At 37.6% G+C, this 13763-nt stretch overlaps 1 protein-coding gene across 1 annotated transcript; it reads left to right on the forward strand.

Moving 5' to 3' along the window:
- Positions 1-673: 673 nt before the first annotated feature.
- suox (sulfite oxidase) lies at positions 674-11827 on the forward strand. The gene is made up of 5 exons (XM_033966992.2): positions 674-760; positions 2600-2682; positions 4150-4309; positions 5226-5549; positions 8678-11827. Exons 2-5 carry the CDS (start codon positions 2624-2626, stop codon positions 9917-9919), a joined length of 1785 nt encoding a protein of 594 aa, XP_033822883.1. The 5' UTR covers positions 674-760; positions 2600-2623; the 3' UTR covers positions 9920-11827.
- The last annotated feature ends 1936 nt before the right edge of the window (positions 11828-13763 follow it).

Here is a 13763-nt window from a genome sequence, read left to right on the forward strand (position 1 = left end):
GAACTCGAAAACTTTAATCAGGATGTTTCCATGAACATGGTAAAAATACTCCCTCAAATCATATGAAAAGTACTTTTTACTTTTCAGTCCAGTTTAAAAATGTAGTGGAGTAGAAAGTACAGATACTGCTTTCAAATGTAGTGAAGTAAAAGTAAAAATTATCCACTGTATCCAAGTATCCACTTGTACTTCGTTACCTTCCACCCCTGCATATTGTTTTCTACAATATGTAACTTTCTTGAGGTGGCATCTCACCTTCAGCATTCCATGGAAATAAAAAGAAAAAACATAACAATCACAAAAAACGTACTTCGTAAGTTTCTCCACTTTTTATGAGATACCGTGAGACATTATAGCCAACATTTCCATGGAAACAAACCGAATAAAAGTCAGGTTTGTGGAGATGCAAGCCCACTCAGAGAAAGGACCATGTTACTTCTGTTACAAGGGCATTAAGCCAAATTGAATTTTTTGGCTAAAAAAGTTAAAATTACATACTGTGGCTTTAAATAATAGAACTTGGAACAATGGCAGTCACCTAAATGTATAGTTTATCTACTCTGAGATAAACATGAAAGAAATTGCCAAAATACTGAACTGCAGTGTTGTTTGATTGGAGCCAATGACGCGTCCTGCCTCGTGCGTCATGCGTCATGCGTCCTGGTGCCATTGCGCACGCTCCAATGATGTGTGCACCAAAGACAGCAACTTTACCCCAGTGGACACAGCACTTTTAGGAGCTATCAGTGATTCTTCATGAGTGAGTAGTTTTATTTTCACAAAAGCAAATGAATTTAACCTCTTATTTGTTCCGATAGATTGATTTTCCCGTTTTTAATGTTCCTGATCCAGTGCCAAGGGGTTTTAGGTGCGGTTCGCGTTAAGTAACTCCGTAATTTCTTGAATAACATACTCTTACTGATATTTTATTTTTATTCTAGTTTGCCTTTTTGCTTTTTACTTCTCAATACCTCAGTTTAAAACGATCTTACATGTTTTTTATTGCATTAACTTCGGTGAGATTCCATTGGCAATTTACGATCCTTTTTGCGCAAATTGTGACTATTTTAAAACAAACTGAGCTATTTCGTGGTTATTTTATGATGTGTAGACAAGGTTGCAACCAGGAGCTACTTTCTGATAACCTTTGCAAATCTTAATCACATCCAAAGCGATACAAGCGTGACACGTTGAGATAGGAAACGTTTTACGACACTGGCCACATTATTAGGAACACTCTTAAACTATCGCCTAAAACTGCACAAATGAACACTAAACACTTTGAAATTGCAACTTCCGCGATGATTTATGGGTAATATGACACTGGTGCTTCCTAAATAAACAAAAGCGTTGATTTTGACTGTTTGTTGGAAGAGTAAACAGCCCGCGGTGCACATGGCCCATCTCTCGCCAGATACACGCCCCTAAAGCGGGTTGGCTGGACTGGAGCGGCCCGTGGGCTGTGGTTGGCTGGAGGAGGTGTCTACAAAGAAAAAACCCCAAAACAAATTATGATAAACAGGGTCAGAGAAGATTATTGTCTGCCACTTACTTCTCTCCATGGAGACTTTGCCTGGAATGTTCCCCAGTTTGGCATTAAGTAAAGGCAAGTTACAGGGTAGATGTGTGCAGATAAAATAGATAAAATAGATACGTTTTAAGGCAGGGGCAAAACTCTGTTTGGTCTAGAGGGGGACAATAAATTGATGTAAATTAGAACTATCCTTTGAAGGCAGTTGTAATGGTTGTACTTAATCATAAGTTCAGTAACGATGTTATTATGATGAACTGTGTGGATACTGTATACATCCTGATATGTAAATATGTTTTAGGTCTCTGTTTTTTTCTAAAGCGTTAATGCAAGGGGAAAGGGGGACAGTAAGAGGAGAGAGGCGGACGGTGAGAGGGTAAGAGGAGAGAAGGGGACAGTAAGAGCTTAGAGGGGGACACTAGTCAGCAGACCACCACCTATATTTTAAGGCAGAGGTCTGCAACCTTTAGCAACAAAAGAGCCACACTGGTCCATTTCAAATAAAAAAAAAAAAAAAAAAATCTAACTGCATGTGGCTCTTTAGAGAGTGGCTGCAGACTCCTGTTTTAAGGTATTTTAAGCCATAAAAATGCATGTAATTGGATAAGTGCAAAATAGACCCATAATGCCATACTGTGTAATATTCTAAGCAAAGCAAAGGCATCTCCATAGGAACAAGAAAAGTTACATAGAGCATCTTTAAAAGAAAATTAATCAATATTTAAAATAGTACTCAAATAATACACTCGCAAAGAAAATGTAAAAGTAGCGACTCTCTCCCACATCCCAAGCGCAGTGTTTTTTTAAGTAGATAGAGGGGTAGTATATTATGATAACAGTAGTCAGTCTATCTGTTGCAAAACACACCTCTGATTATGCAATGTTTACACTGTCAGAAGTTAAAAACCTATTCATATAGACATGAATGAAGGGGGAAGTTGTTGCCAGATGACACAAAGGCAGTGCACTTGCTATGTTGGTGGCAGTGGGGGACCATTTCTGCTGACTGAACTGTAATTTCTGTAACACACTGCATATATTCATATTGTTTTGTCTGATTTTGTTTAGATAAAACATCAAAACGTCAATGAAATGCTGCTACTCCGCCGTTGTCCTCGTTTGGCCCGGCTCTGCTCCATCAACTCTCACAGGTAAAGCTAAAAAAAAATGTATTAAAAATAAAATGAAATAAATGTTTAACAAACTACTAGCACTCAGTGAGAAAATTAGTTTTTCTAGCATTTTTTCTTTCTGTACTGGATTATGGAGATATGATCCACACACAGACTTCAGCCTCTACTTTGGATTCACTCTTTCACTCAGCCGTTCATTTCATAACAGGAAATGAATCACTGTTCAGTCAGAAAAGAACAACACTATAAAATGTATTTATAAGGGTCTACTGCATAAACTGCCTGAATATCTCACTTATTTATTGAACTTTTAACACAAGATCTCATGATTGTCAACGCCTAAAAACTGTCCGCTGTTAAAACTGTTATTTTGCTTCTCAGAAATGGAATACATTTCAAGGACTTGTAAAACTGGATAGATCGGTGTCACTAATGCACTTTAATAATCTGGTGATAAACATTTATAATCACACCTGCTCCTGTTTTTAATGTTTTAAATGGACCTTTGTAGTTATTTGTTTGTTTGTATTTTTCTGCATTTGAATAGGGCGCTCATGAAAAGTAGAGTCTGATCTTTCCCTGTGTAAATAAATAACGATAAATACAATTAAAAAAAAAAAACATTACGACCTCCTGTCTAGAGCCGTAAAATTTATCAATCTGATAATACTAATCACGTTTACAGTCGCTTTATAATTACATGCGTTATTCATTCATTAATTCTATATTTGGTGATGGTAAAACGTATTTTTGTATCTGCGGCTGCTCTGGGGTAGAAGGAGCAATGACATCACAATCACTACTTAAATAAATAACAAAATGGTGCGATAGGAAAAAGAATCCATTCTGACTGATACGGGGCCAATTCTCCTGTTTAAAAACCTGGAACAAAGACACTCGCCAAAAGTACAAGGCCTTTTAAAACATGATTCCCCAACATAAAATCATGAAAACACATCTAGTCTGTTCTTTCTTTAAAGGTTACTGTTTGGCAATATATAAATAATTGGCTCTGTACGCAGTAGCACGCTGAAATACTTCAGTTTGTGTTGTTTTGATATTTATTTTGCCTCAAAATGAGCATTTATCCACCCACAGCTCCCTGTCCACTGTCTGACCCTAACCCCCTAACCTCTGACCCCTAACCCGCTGACTGCTCCCTGTCCACTGTCTGACCTTTAAATATTTATTCATTTTAGTGTGACTCTGCAAAAACCTCAGAGATAAAATTGAACAGGAAATACTGATGCTAACAGTGAGGTTGGGGGCGCTGTTGTTGTGTAGTTGTGATTTCAATATGACACAATTAATCGTGTTTTTTTTTTTCCTTCTTTTTCATAAAACATCTGTGTTGTCTGTACAGCCTCTGATCCATTTTACCATCTCACTTTGTCAAATTTAATTAAATCAGTTCCAACAGAGCTCTGAACAATTTGGTACATAATCCTTTTTTGAGTAATATTGTTGTAAATGTTATTTCCTCAGACACCCGGTGACCCCTGCCTTAGCCCCCTGCACAGCGAGCTTCAGCAGTGACAGTGACAGAGGGTCAGAGTTCAGATGGAGCAGACGCTGGACTCACGCTGTGGCTGGACTCTTAGCCGGGACTGGGGCTGTTCTGGCCTACGCCCTCCACCAACACAAGGTCAGGAACACACAAGTGTCTTTATGTTAGCACATCTGTATATTTGTTAAGATTGGTAATGGCTTCATGTAGCTGGATAAATATAAATGTGTTACATTAACGTGCTGTGCTGCTATTCAGCCTGTTATTCTATTTTCTTGTTATTATGATAATTTGGCTTTAAAGATAAAATGTGTGTTCTTGGTCTCGGATTTTTAATAAATTTCCCCCCAAAAATGCGACTTATATATGTTTTTTTTTCTTCATTTTTTGGCTTTTTTTTTTTTTTTTTTTTGGCTGGTGTGACTTATACTCTGGAGCGACTTATAGTCCAGAAAATATGGTACTCAGTTTTGTTGTAGTATAGATACTGGAGCAAAACACACAAGTAAAAGTATCACATGAAAAATCTACTTAAGCAGTGTTATGAATATACTTAACTAACGTACTTTTGTTTGCTCAAATTATGCACATCTTAAAAATAAACCCTGAGCCTTTTGAGCAAATCTCAAACTGTCATAAAAAATACTTCAGTCCATTTAAAAAATGCACTGAAGTGGAAAGTACAGATACCTGCTCTCAAATGTAGTGAAGTAAAAGTAAAAATATCCACTTTAAAATTACTTAAGTAAAAAAACAGGTAGCAGTACTTTACAAATTTCAGTTTGTTACATTCCACCACTACATAATACACATTTAAATTATAATGTGTTCATGGGTTTCACATTTAGTTTTGAATTGTTAGTTACTATGGCAATGGTGCTAGATTTTCATCCCTGTGTAACCCTTGGATACAGATTAAAATACTGTTCATTCATATACTTTTTAACACTTTACTATTAGTATAATAAACAATTTAAGTCATTCATGTCGGGCTGTTTTTAAGTGTAATATTTTTTTCTTTTTTATAATCAAATCCATTTCCTCTTTTATCCAGGCTGAGAAAGCAGACGCCATCACTGGGCAGACAGTCGATAAGCTCCCCTCCTCCTCTACCTCCTCCTCCTCTACCTCCTCTTCTTCTTCTTCTTCATCTTCATTGCCGATTTTCAGTCAGGATGAGGTTTCCCGCCACCGCACGCTGCAGGATGGGGTGTGGGTCACGTTTAAAGGCGGGGTCTACGATATCACTGAGTTTGTGGCCATGCATCCCGGAGGAGACAAAATCATGTTGGCAGCAGGGGGCGCTGTTGAGCCATTCTGGGCCCTGTATGCTGTTCACAATCAAGATCATGTGCTGGAGATACTGTCAGAGTACAAAGTAAGTGTTTATCTCAATATCTCTTTTGATTATGCTCGTGCTGAGAGATTAATCTGAATCAAATCGAAATCTGCAATACAAAGCACTTTCTGGATGGATAATTTGGATGAACTTTGAGAGTGTTTAAACAAGAGAGAAATGTTAAAAAAGTTGCTAAAAAGTTACATATTGCACCTTTTAAAGAGGAAGTATGATGCAAAATTGACTTTTTGGAGGTTTCTGCCATGTTATAATGTTGTTCCATCATCAAAAAACATCCTTGAGGAGGTTTTAAATGTCATCCATGCATGTTTGAGTAATCTAGTGATCTATCCCACCGTATTCACACCGTCCCTATGTTTAGATGTAAGATTCTGTCCCATGCTCAGACCACATGAAATTAATGAAATATGAACTGCTAAACTAATACAAGAATCCCATGCATTTAAGAACATGTTTATAGAGATTTAAACTACAGTGTTAGTAAAAAGAACCGCAGATGAAAGCCCAAATAAGATAAGATATTTCCGCCTATGTTATGTAATGTGAATAATAGTGTTGTACAGTTTTACACCTTTGCAAGTTTTGCCGACAATAAAAGTTAGATTAGATTAGATTAGCCTTTATTGTCTCCCTTGTCTTGGGACAAGGGACCTCATGCCACATATAAAAACATTATAACATTATAACATACAGTACACACACAGTGGTCACATCAATTAATGCAGTTCATCAGAAAAAAAAAAACCCAAAAACAAAAACAGCCTTTCAACATTTGATAACATTTGATAATTGCACAAACAAATTCTACGTGCTTGCTCCAGTTAAGTTGAGAATCAAAATACACCCCCAAATATTTGTAACAACTCACCTGCTCTATATTCTGACCCTTAACTGCAACAAAACTGTGATCACCAACAGATCTTGGATCAAAAATCATTTCTTTTGTTTTGTCAACATTTAAGACAAGATTGTGTTCTTCACACCACGTTACCACTTGTTCAATTTCCGATTTATAGACACCAATGTCTGTGTTTTTATCAAGTAAGCTAAGAATAACTGTCATCAGAAAATTTTAGTATGTAATTCTTTGATTGTTTGCTTTTGCAGTCATTTGTGTAAAGTGTGAAGAGGAGAGGCGAACTCACACAACCTTGGGGGGCCCCAGTGCTTATAACCTGGATGTCAGATAGTGTAGAATAAATTTTAACTTGTTGTTGTTGTCTATCTGTGAGAAAAGCAAGATACCAGTTAGCAATATAGTGGTTAACACCCATCTGCAACAGTTTGTTAATTAAAACATTAGGTAAAATAGTATTGAACGCTGAACTGAAGTCCATAAATAATATTCTAGCATATGAGGAGGGGTTTTCTAAATGCTTTAGAACTCAGTGTGAAGTTGTAATAAAGTAATAAAAGTTAATGTTAGTACAAAGTCAATAAACCAGCTTTATACTGTATAAACATTACCTGAGTTTGACATTTTAAACAAAAGGTGCGTCCCATTTCTGTTCACTCTGCTCCTTGAATCCTCATTTCCTCATTTACAAGTCCTGCCCCCATAGGAGAGAGGCAGGCTGATTGTCTCTTTCTCTGCTCTGAAGATGTGATTGACAGCTGAGGAATCGAGGCGTGAACAAAAATGTGATGTGCCCAGTGTGTTTAACCCAAACATGACCTGTCTGTGAGGGAGGACAGCAGAGGGTTTATGTTTAAGCCAGGTTCAGTTTAGGGGAATAACTTCATAATATTATTTGCATTGGCAGCATGTGAGTACTAGTACAAGTATTAAAATACTAAAGAGCAAAGTAGTAAAAGGATTAAAGAAAAAAGTAAATAAAAGTAATTATAAATATGATCAATCTTTGTCCTAAACTATGAGAGGAAAGTTACAATTAGTGATGATTTTTGTCAGACAGGAGTGTTTGTTTACCTGCTACTTCCTGGTACAGACAGTAGGGGGAGTAAGCCTCCCTATGTCTAATTATTTTTTGCATTATACCCATAAGGAATGTCTCTTCTTCTGACATCAAAGGAAGTTATAGTTGAAGTAAATATCTCCTCACGGGTCATTTTCTAACAGAAGAATGAATTGAACTGTCAGGTTCAATTCATTCTTTGCTTTCCCACTAATTATTCATCTGCCATATAAAAAAGATGTGTCTTTAATGTAAATTTAAAAATATTAGATTTGTGGAATTCTTTATCGGAAAATCTGCGACTTGAAACAATTGGGATGCACAGAAACCAAATGAGGCTTTACTGTGTTTGGTCTGAGCTCAAGGAGCCACCAGGAGGCCCATCCCAGCTGATCTGAGGGGCCTACAGGGCTCATTCTGTGATAATTTGTGTTAATATTGATCCTATCATTAGAAAATTTTAAAAAACACACACAGAGATGGACTTTAAAGGGGCAATTTTACCCTGTTCTCTGATCTGTTATAATGTTGTTTCACCATCACAAACAGACCTGGAGTTGGGTTTTGTTTCATTCACATGTTTAACACACAAACCCTACATTTTTAGGCTGAGTTCTTGTCTCAAATGGAAAACACTCTGTTCCACCTTGTGATATCATGTGATAATAGAGGAAGTGCTCCACTGTGTTTTTAAACTCCACACACCTTCACTCATTTGGATGTTTTCAGCCCTCGAAATGCCAATCTCTACTAAACTAAAGCTAAACGGTAGCTATTAACTTAAAAATGACTTCTTCGTGACATCACAAGGTGGAACAGAGCATTTTGAACTTTGAAGATGTAGACAGAGTAGAGATAAAGATAAAGCATTACTCAAACATGTGTGAACGTAACAACACTCCAGGTCTGTTTTTGAGCAGGTAACATTATAACATGACTTAAATCTCACAAGAGTCAATTTTGCATAATATAAGACCTCTGTGTAATCCCTAAATTCAACTTTTTGTCCAGTTGACAGTTTTGATTATTTTTTTTATTTTTTTTTTTTATGACCTTTAAGGTGTTTTCTGTCAGAATGTTTGCTACCCTTTCACACCTGGGAGGTGCACTTAATAATAATAATTGTAATTTGATCTCACCACAGGATCTTGCCCCAGCCCTAATCAGTCGACAAATTCCAGAGTGAGCTAATCATGAAATGTCTAAATCTTGTCATATTCTTCTGTCCAGGTGGGGGAGCTGAGAGCCGAGGACCAGAAGAAACAGCAGAGTCTGAACCCATCTGACCCCTTCTCCTCTGACCCTGAACGCCACCCGGTCCTCCGCATCAACAACCTCAAACCCTTCAACGCCGAACCTCCACCCGAAATCCTCTCCGAGAGCTACATCACTCCCAATGTGTTTTTTTTCAAACGTAACCATCTCCCCGTGCCCCGCATTGATCCTGAGTCCTACAAACTCACAGTTGAAATCCAGGGACCGAACCGCGAAAGAGGAGGTGCGTTGTCTCTATCTTTGGACGATTTGAAGAACAAATTTCCCAAGCATACAGTGACTGCTACTATTCAGTGCGCTGGAAATAGACGATCGGATATGCACAAGGCTAAGCAAGTTAAGGGGTTGAATTGGGGGATTGGCGCGATCGGGAATGGAACTTGGAGCGGAGCAAAACTTCGGGATGTCCTGCTGGCTGCTGGCTACTCTCCCGATGACGCGAATTGGGCAAGACACGTTCAGTTTGAAGGACTGGACCAAGACGTAGCAGGAACAACTTACGGAGCATCTATTCCGCTTAGAAAAGCCATTAGCGAAGACGGCGATTGCTTGCTAGCTTATGAAATGAACGGCGAGGAATTACCACTAGATCACGGTTTTCCGATTCGAGTTATCGTTCCAGGAACTGTAGGTGCACGCAACGTAAAATGGCTCGGCAAGATTATAGTTAGTGACGTGGAAAGTAGTAGTCATTGGCAACAAAATGATTATAAGGGATTTTCACCGAGCACGGATTGGGATACAGTTGACTACAAAACCGCGCCTGCTATTCAAGAATTACCAATTCAGTCTGCGATAACAGTACCAGCAGATGGCGCAATAGTGGACCGAAGTGACGAAGAAGTTACATTAAAGGGGTATGCATGGAGCGGAGGAGGTAGGGAAGTTGTGAGAGTTGACGTTTCCATAGACGGTGGAAAAACATGGAAAATCGCGCAGTTGAAAAGCTCGGATAAGGAGCAAACTGCTGGAGCTACGGCACCCCCTCCTGGTCAAGCGTGGGCGTGGAAGCTTTGGGAGTTGACGGTGCCGTTGCCAGCGGATACGGAGGAGATGGAGGTCGTGTGCAAAGCGGTGGACAGTAGTTATAACATGCAGCCGGATTCGATTTTACCAATTTGGAATCTAAGGGGAGTTTTGAGCAATGCCTGGCACAGAGTGAAAGTCAAAATACAAGAAGAACAGGACGACCAGTAGGTTAAGTTTACATAAGAATACTTTGAAAAGATATTTATACTTTGAAATTTGAGTTCATTTAGTTTATTTAGAATACTGAATACTTTAAGATGTATTTTGTAACATTGAGTTGCTTTTATTAATAATGCGGCGCAGTTGGAAGCCTCAATTAGGTGATCAGATACTGGAATGTGTTTCTTTGATTTCAGGAAAGTAGTAGTAGTAGTAGTAGTAGTAGTAGTAGTAGTAGTAGTAGTAGTAGTAGTAGTAGTAGTAGTAGTAGTAGTAGTAGTAGTAGTAGTAGTAGTAGTAGTAGTAGTAGTGGTAGTAGTAGTAGTGGTGACACAATTTGCCTTTTAACTGACAGATTATTCATATTTTGACCTTTTTTATGGTTAATATCTGAGTGGGCCTATTCACATGAAGCAAAAACTGACCAAAAGTTCTCAACAACAACAATTAATGAGAATAATCGTGACTAGTTGACTCGCCGTTCATCGTTATCTGGACTACACAGACTCTGCCAAAAGACGTTTTATAAGAACAATAGCAGCATTATCAAATCAGAATGTCGTCAAGGATTAAACAGTTGGTAATTATCATCAGTAATACACGTTATTCATAAATATTCTCTAGAAGACTTCAGTCGCCACATTTCAACCCTTTTTTTGGTAAAAATGTGTTGATGCACAATAGAAGTAATCGTTCTAAATGTGTAAGTCTTTTATGAATTTTTTGAGTCATTCCTTGTATTATTTCTGTTTTAATACATCCCTAATAACATTTAAAAACAAGATATTTTTAATACATAGGCCTACTCTATAACCAAGGAAAACTAATTTATGTTTCAGGGATAATACTAAGCAAAACCTATTTTAGCTCTAGCTTTAGAACGTTCCCTCATGAAAAACTGCCTGGACATGTGTTTTGTTTCATTCACACATGTTGGAGTAGTCCTTTATTTATTAATGGGGATTTTACAGAGCTGCTGCCCTCTACTGGCCTCTTTGCTTCACATGTTTGAATGTGTATAAAAATGATCATGTGTTTTGTATTGTTGTGTTTGACTTATCCTTGTGTTCTGAAGGAGACCAAGATTATGCTAAAAATCATTGAAAGGCTTTTTAATAGTAGCGGTTTAAAGCTACCATCTGTAAGTTTATATATATATATATATATATTTTTTTTTTTCATCAGTAGAGGGCAGATGTGAAACCTGCTCCTACCTCAACTGGCCCCTCCCCTCATCTGGCCTTTGTCCAGACTCACCTGTGCTCTCTGGTGTTCTGTCAGGCCAAAACTGGCACACTATCAGACAGCAGTAACGTATACAGCATCTAGTGGTGATGTGTGAGAAAACAACATGGCCGGTCCGCCAGTCTGATTACGGATGGTAGCTTTAAGAAAAAGTACCATATCTGTGTATTTGGTGCAAAGATAATTTAAGGATTTTCAAGGTTTGACCCTAAAGCGTACAAGCAAGTGAATATTTTAATTTACTAAAACAAAAATATGTATAAATGTTTGAAGTTTATATAAAATAACATTGGGAGATTTAACTGACACTAAATGTCATTTGGAGCTTGTCCGTTCAGGAAGCTAAACAGACCGCTATAGTCGCACAAACTTGTCTCAGTATATTATATGCACAGGTGTGTTATATATTTTTAAATGATTAAGATTTGTCATATTTTTTATAAATTAGAACAGTGGTTTTCAGATTGGGAGTTGCTTTGCTAAATGATTTCCACTGTCAGATTTAAATTAAAATGTGTTTGTGAATTGGTTACTGAAAAAAATGTTACTAGTATATTTAATTCAATTACTTAAATGCATAGTACATAATTTTTTTTTTTTTTTTTTTTTGATGCAGAAAGTAATTATGGAAATGTGTCATGTGTCAATAAAAACTATTTTGTTATTAAATTGATAAGCATTGTGAATATTTATTATAATAAAAGTAACAGTTCAACGAATTCAATTCAAGTTTATTTCTAAAGCACTTTTAAAACAACATCAGCTGACTAAAGAGCTTCAAATAAAACAAATATACAGATAGCACGATACATAGGAACAGAACAATAAAACACCAAGATATCCTGCCTCGCTAGTATTAAATGCCAGGGAGAAGAGGTCGGTTTTCAGTCTAGTCTTAAACTGCGTTAAAGACTGAAAGGATCTGACAGGCAGAGGGCGCCGTTCCTTAGTCTGTGCGATGCCACAGAAAAGGCTCTGTCGCCTCTGGTCTTGAGCTTGGCTTTGGGCACAGCCAGCAGGTTTAGTATATAGTGTAGTATAGGGCTGTAGTAACTCCCTCAAATAAAGAGGACCCATAGAGCAAACACATCTAAACACAATGACATTTTTAATTGACCCGATATGAAGCCGGAGCCAGTGCTGCACAGCACAGGCCTGATGTGTCTCGGCTTTAGCTTTTGAACAAAAGTCTGAGAGAGACACGGGCTGAAAAATACAGAAAAATAACACTAGAAAAACTTTGGTGAATCTCATAAATATTTTTTCCTCCAGTTAAGTGTTATGTTTATAAGATGTTTAATCGCAGTTGTTCAGTCAACACTTAATCAGGAAGCTGACTCATATGTCCAGACCAAACCGAAACCACATTAAATAAAAATGTTGTTGTCCGGTTCTGACTCTAGTTCTGGTTTATCCCAGTTTTGATGTGATGTGTTTTCCCGTATTTCTCTTTAATAGAGCAGACCAAGATGTCATGAGGTCATAGTCTTCTAGAAACCAGCTGAACAAAATTTGACACAAAAAATACTTTAAATGTCCCTTTATTATTAGTCTGTCTCCATCTCCAAAGCTCAAAATCCTCTATTCCGCCTTGTGATGTCATGAAGTGGTAGTTTTCAAGTTAACAGCTCCTTTTACCTTTAGTTCAGTAGAGGTCGGAAATTCTCAGGCTGAAATTATCCAAATGATTCTGGTGAAGGTGTATGGAGTTTAAAAACACAGTGAAGCACTTCCTGTATTACCACATGATGACATCACAAGGTGGAACACAGTGTTTTCGGTTTGCGAGGAGAGCCTAAATATGCTGGAGAGCGTGTATGCTGTACAGGTTTGTATAAGAAGCTCTTGAGGTGTACTGTACCGTCTGCATCTAATTATGTTTTTTTTTAATTAAGTGTTTTATTGTAATCAGGAAGTGCTTTGTTAGCATGTTATTTATTATTAGCTTTATTGTTGCAGGAAAACCCCTTACTGGTCTCTGTGAAAAGTGCTTATAAACTCATCGGTAGAAGGATTAGGATGCTCGGAACGCATAAAGTAACTGAGGAATAACTTTGGACCACTGTTTGTTTCTGTTTGTCATCTTTTAAAGACAGTAATAATAAGGTGCAGCACCTTTAAAGCTATTTTGCTACATTTTTTTTGTCCAGTTTTGTCCATATTTGATTTTTTCTTTTGCAATGGCTCATACCTGGACGAGGGATTACACAGATGTGGTTTGCTGTGGTCTCTTACCTCATTTCACTGCTTACACGTAGAAATGAAAGATATAAACCATTTTTTAAAACTGAAAAAGAGACAACGAAAGTGTGGTAGACTCATCTGGAGCCTGTTTTTGAAATCACTCGCTGCGTGTTAGTTTGACGTGTTGTGTTAAGGTCAGTGTAGTAATCAGTTTTCTATCTGCAGAAGTGGGAGTTGTTTCTTAAAGTTTACGCATTTACTCAGTGACTCAGTCTGACTCAAGCCATTAGTGGCACGGATGCATTTCCTGCTTGGTCAAGGAATATTAAAACTGCAAACTTATAAAACCCCACCAAGGCCTTAAAGCTGCACTATGAAACTTTTCTGTTAAGGGGGTCTGACATCGTCTTGTCTCCATTGAGAT

The sequence above is a fragment of the Periophthalmus magnuspinnatus genome, chromosome 5 (assembly GCF_009829125.3).
Source record: "Periophthalmus magnuspinnatus isolate fPerMag1 chromosome 5, fPerMag1.2.pri, whole genome shotgun sequence".
NCBI classification, from domain to species: domain Eukaryota; kingdom Metazoa; phylum Chordata; class Actinopteri; order Gobiiformes; family Gobiidae; genus Periophthalmus; species Periophthalmus magnuspinnatus.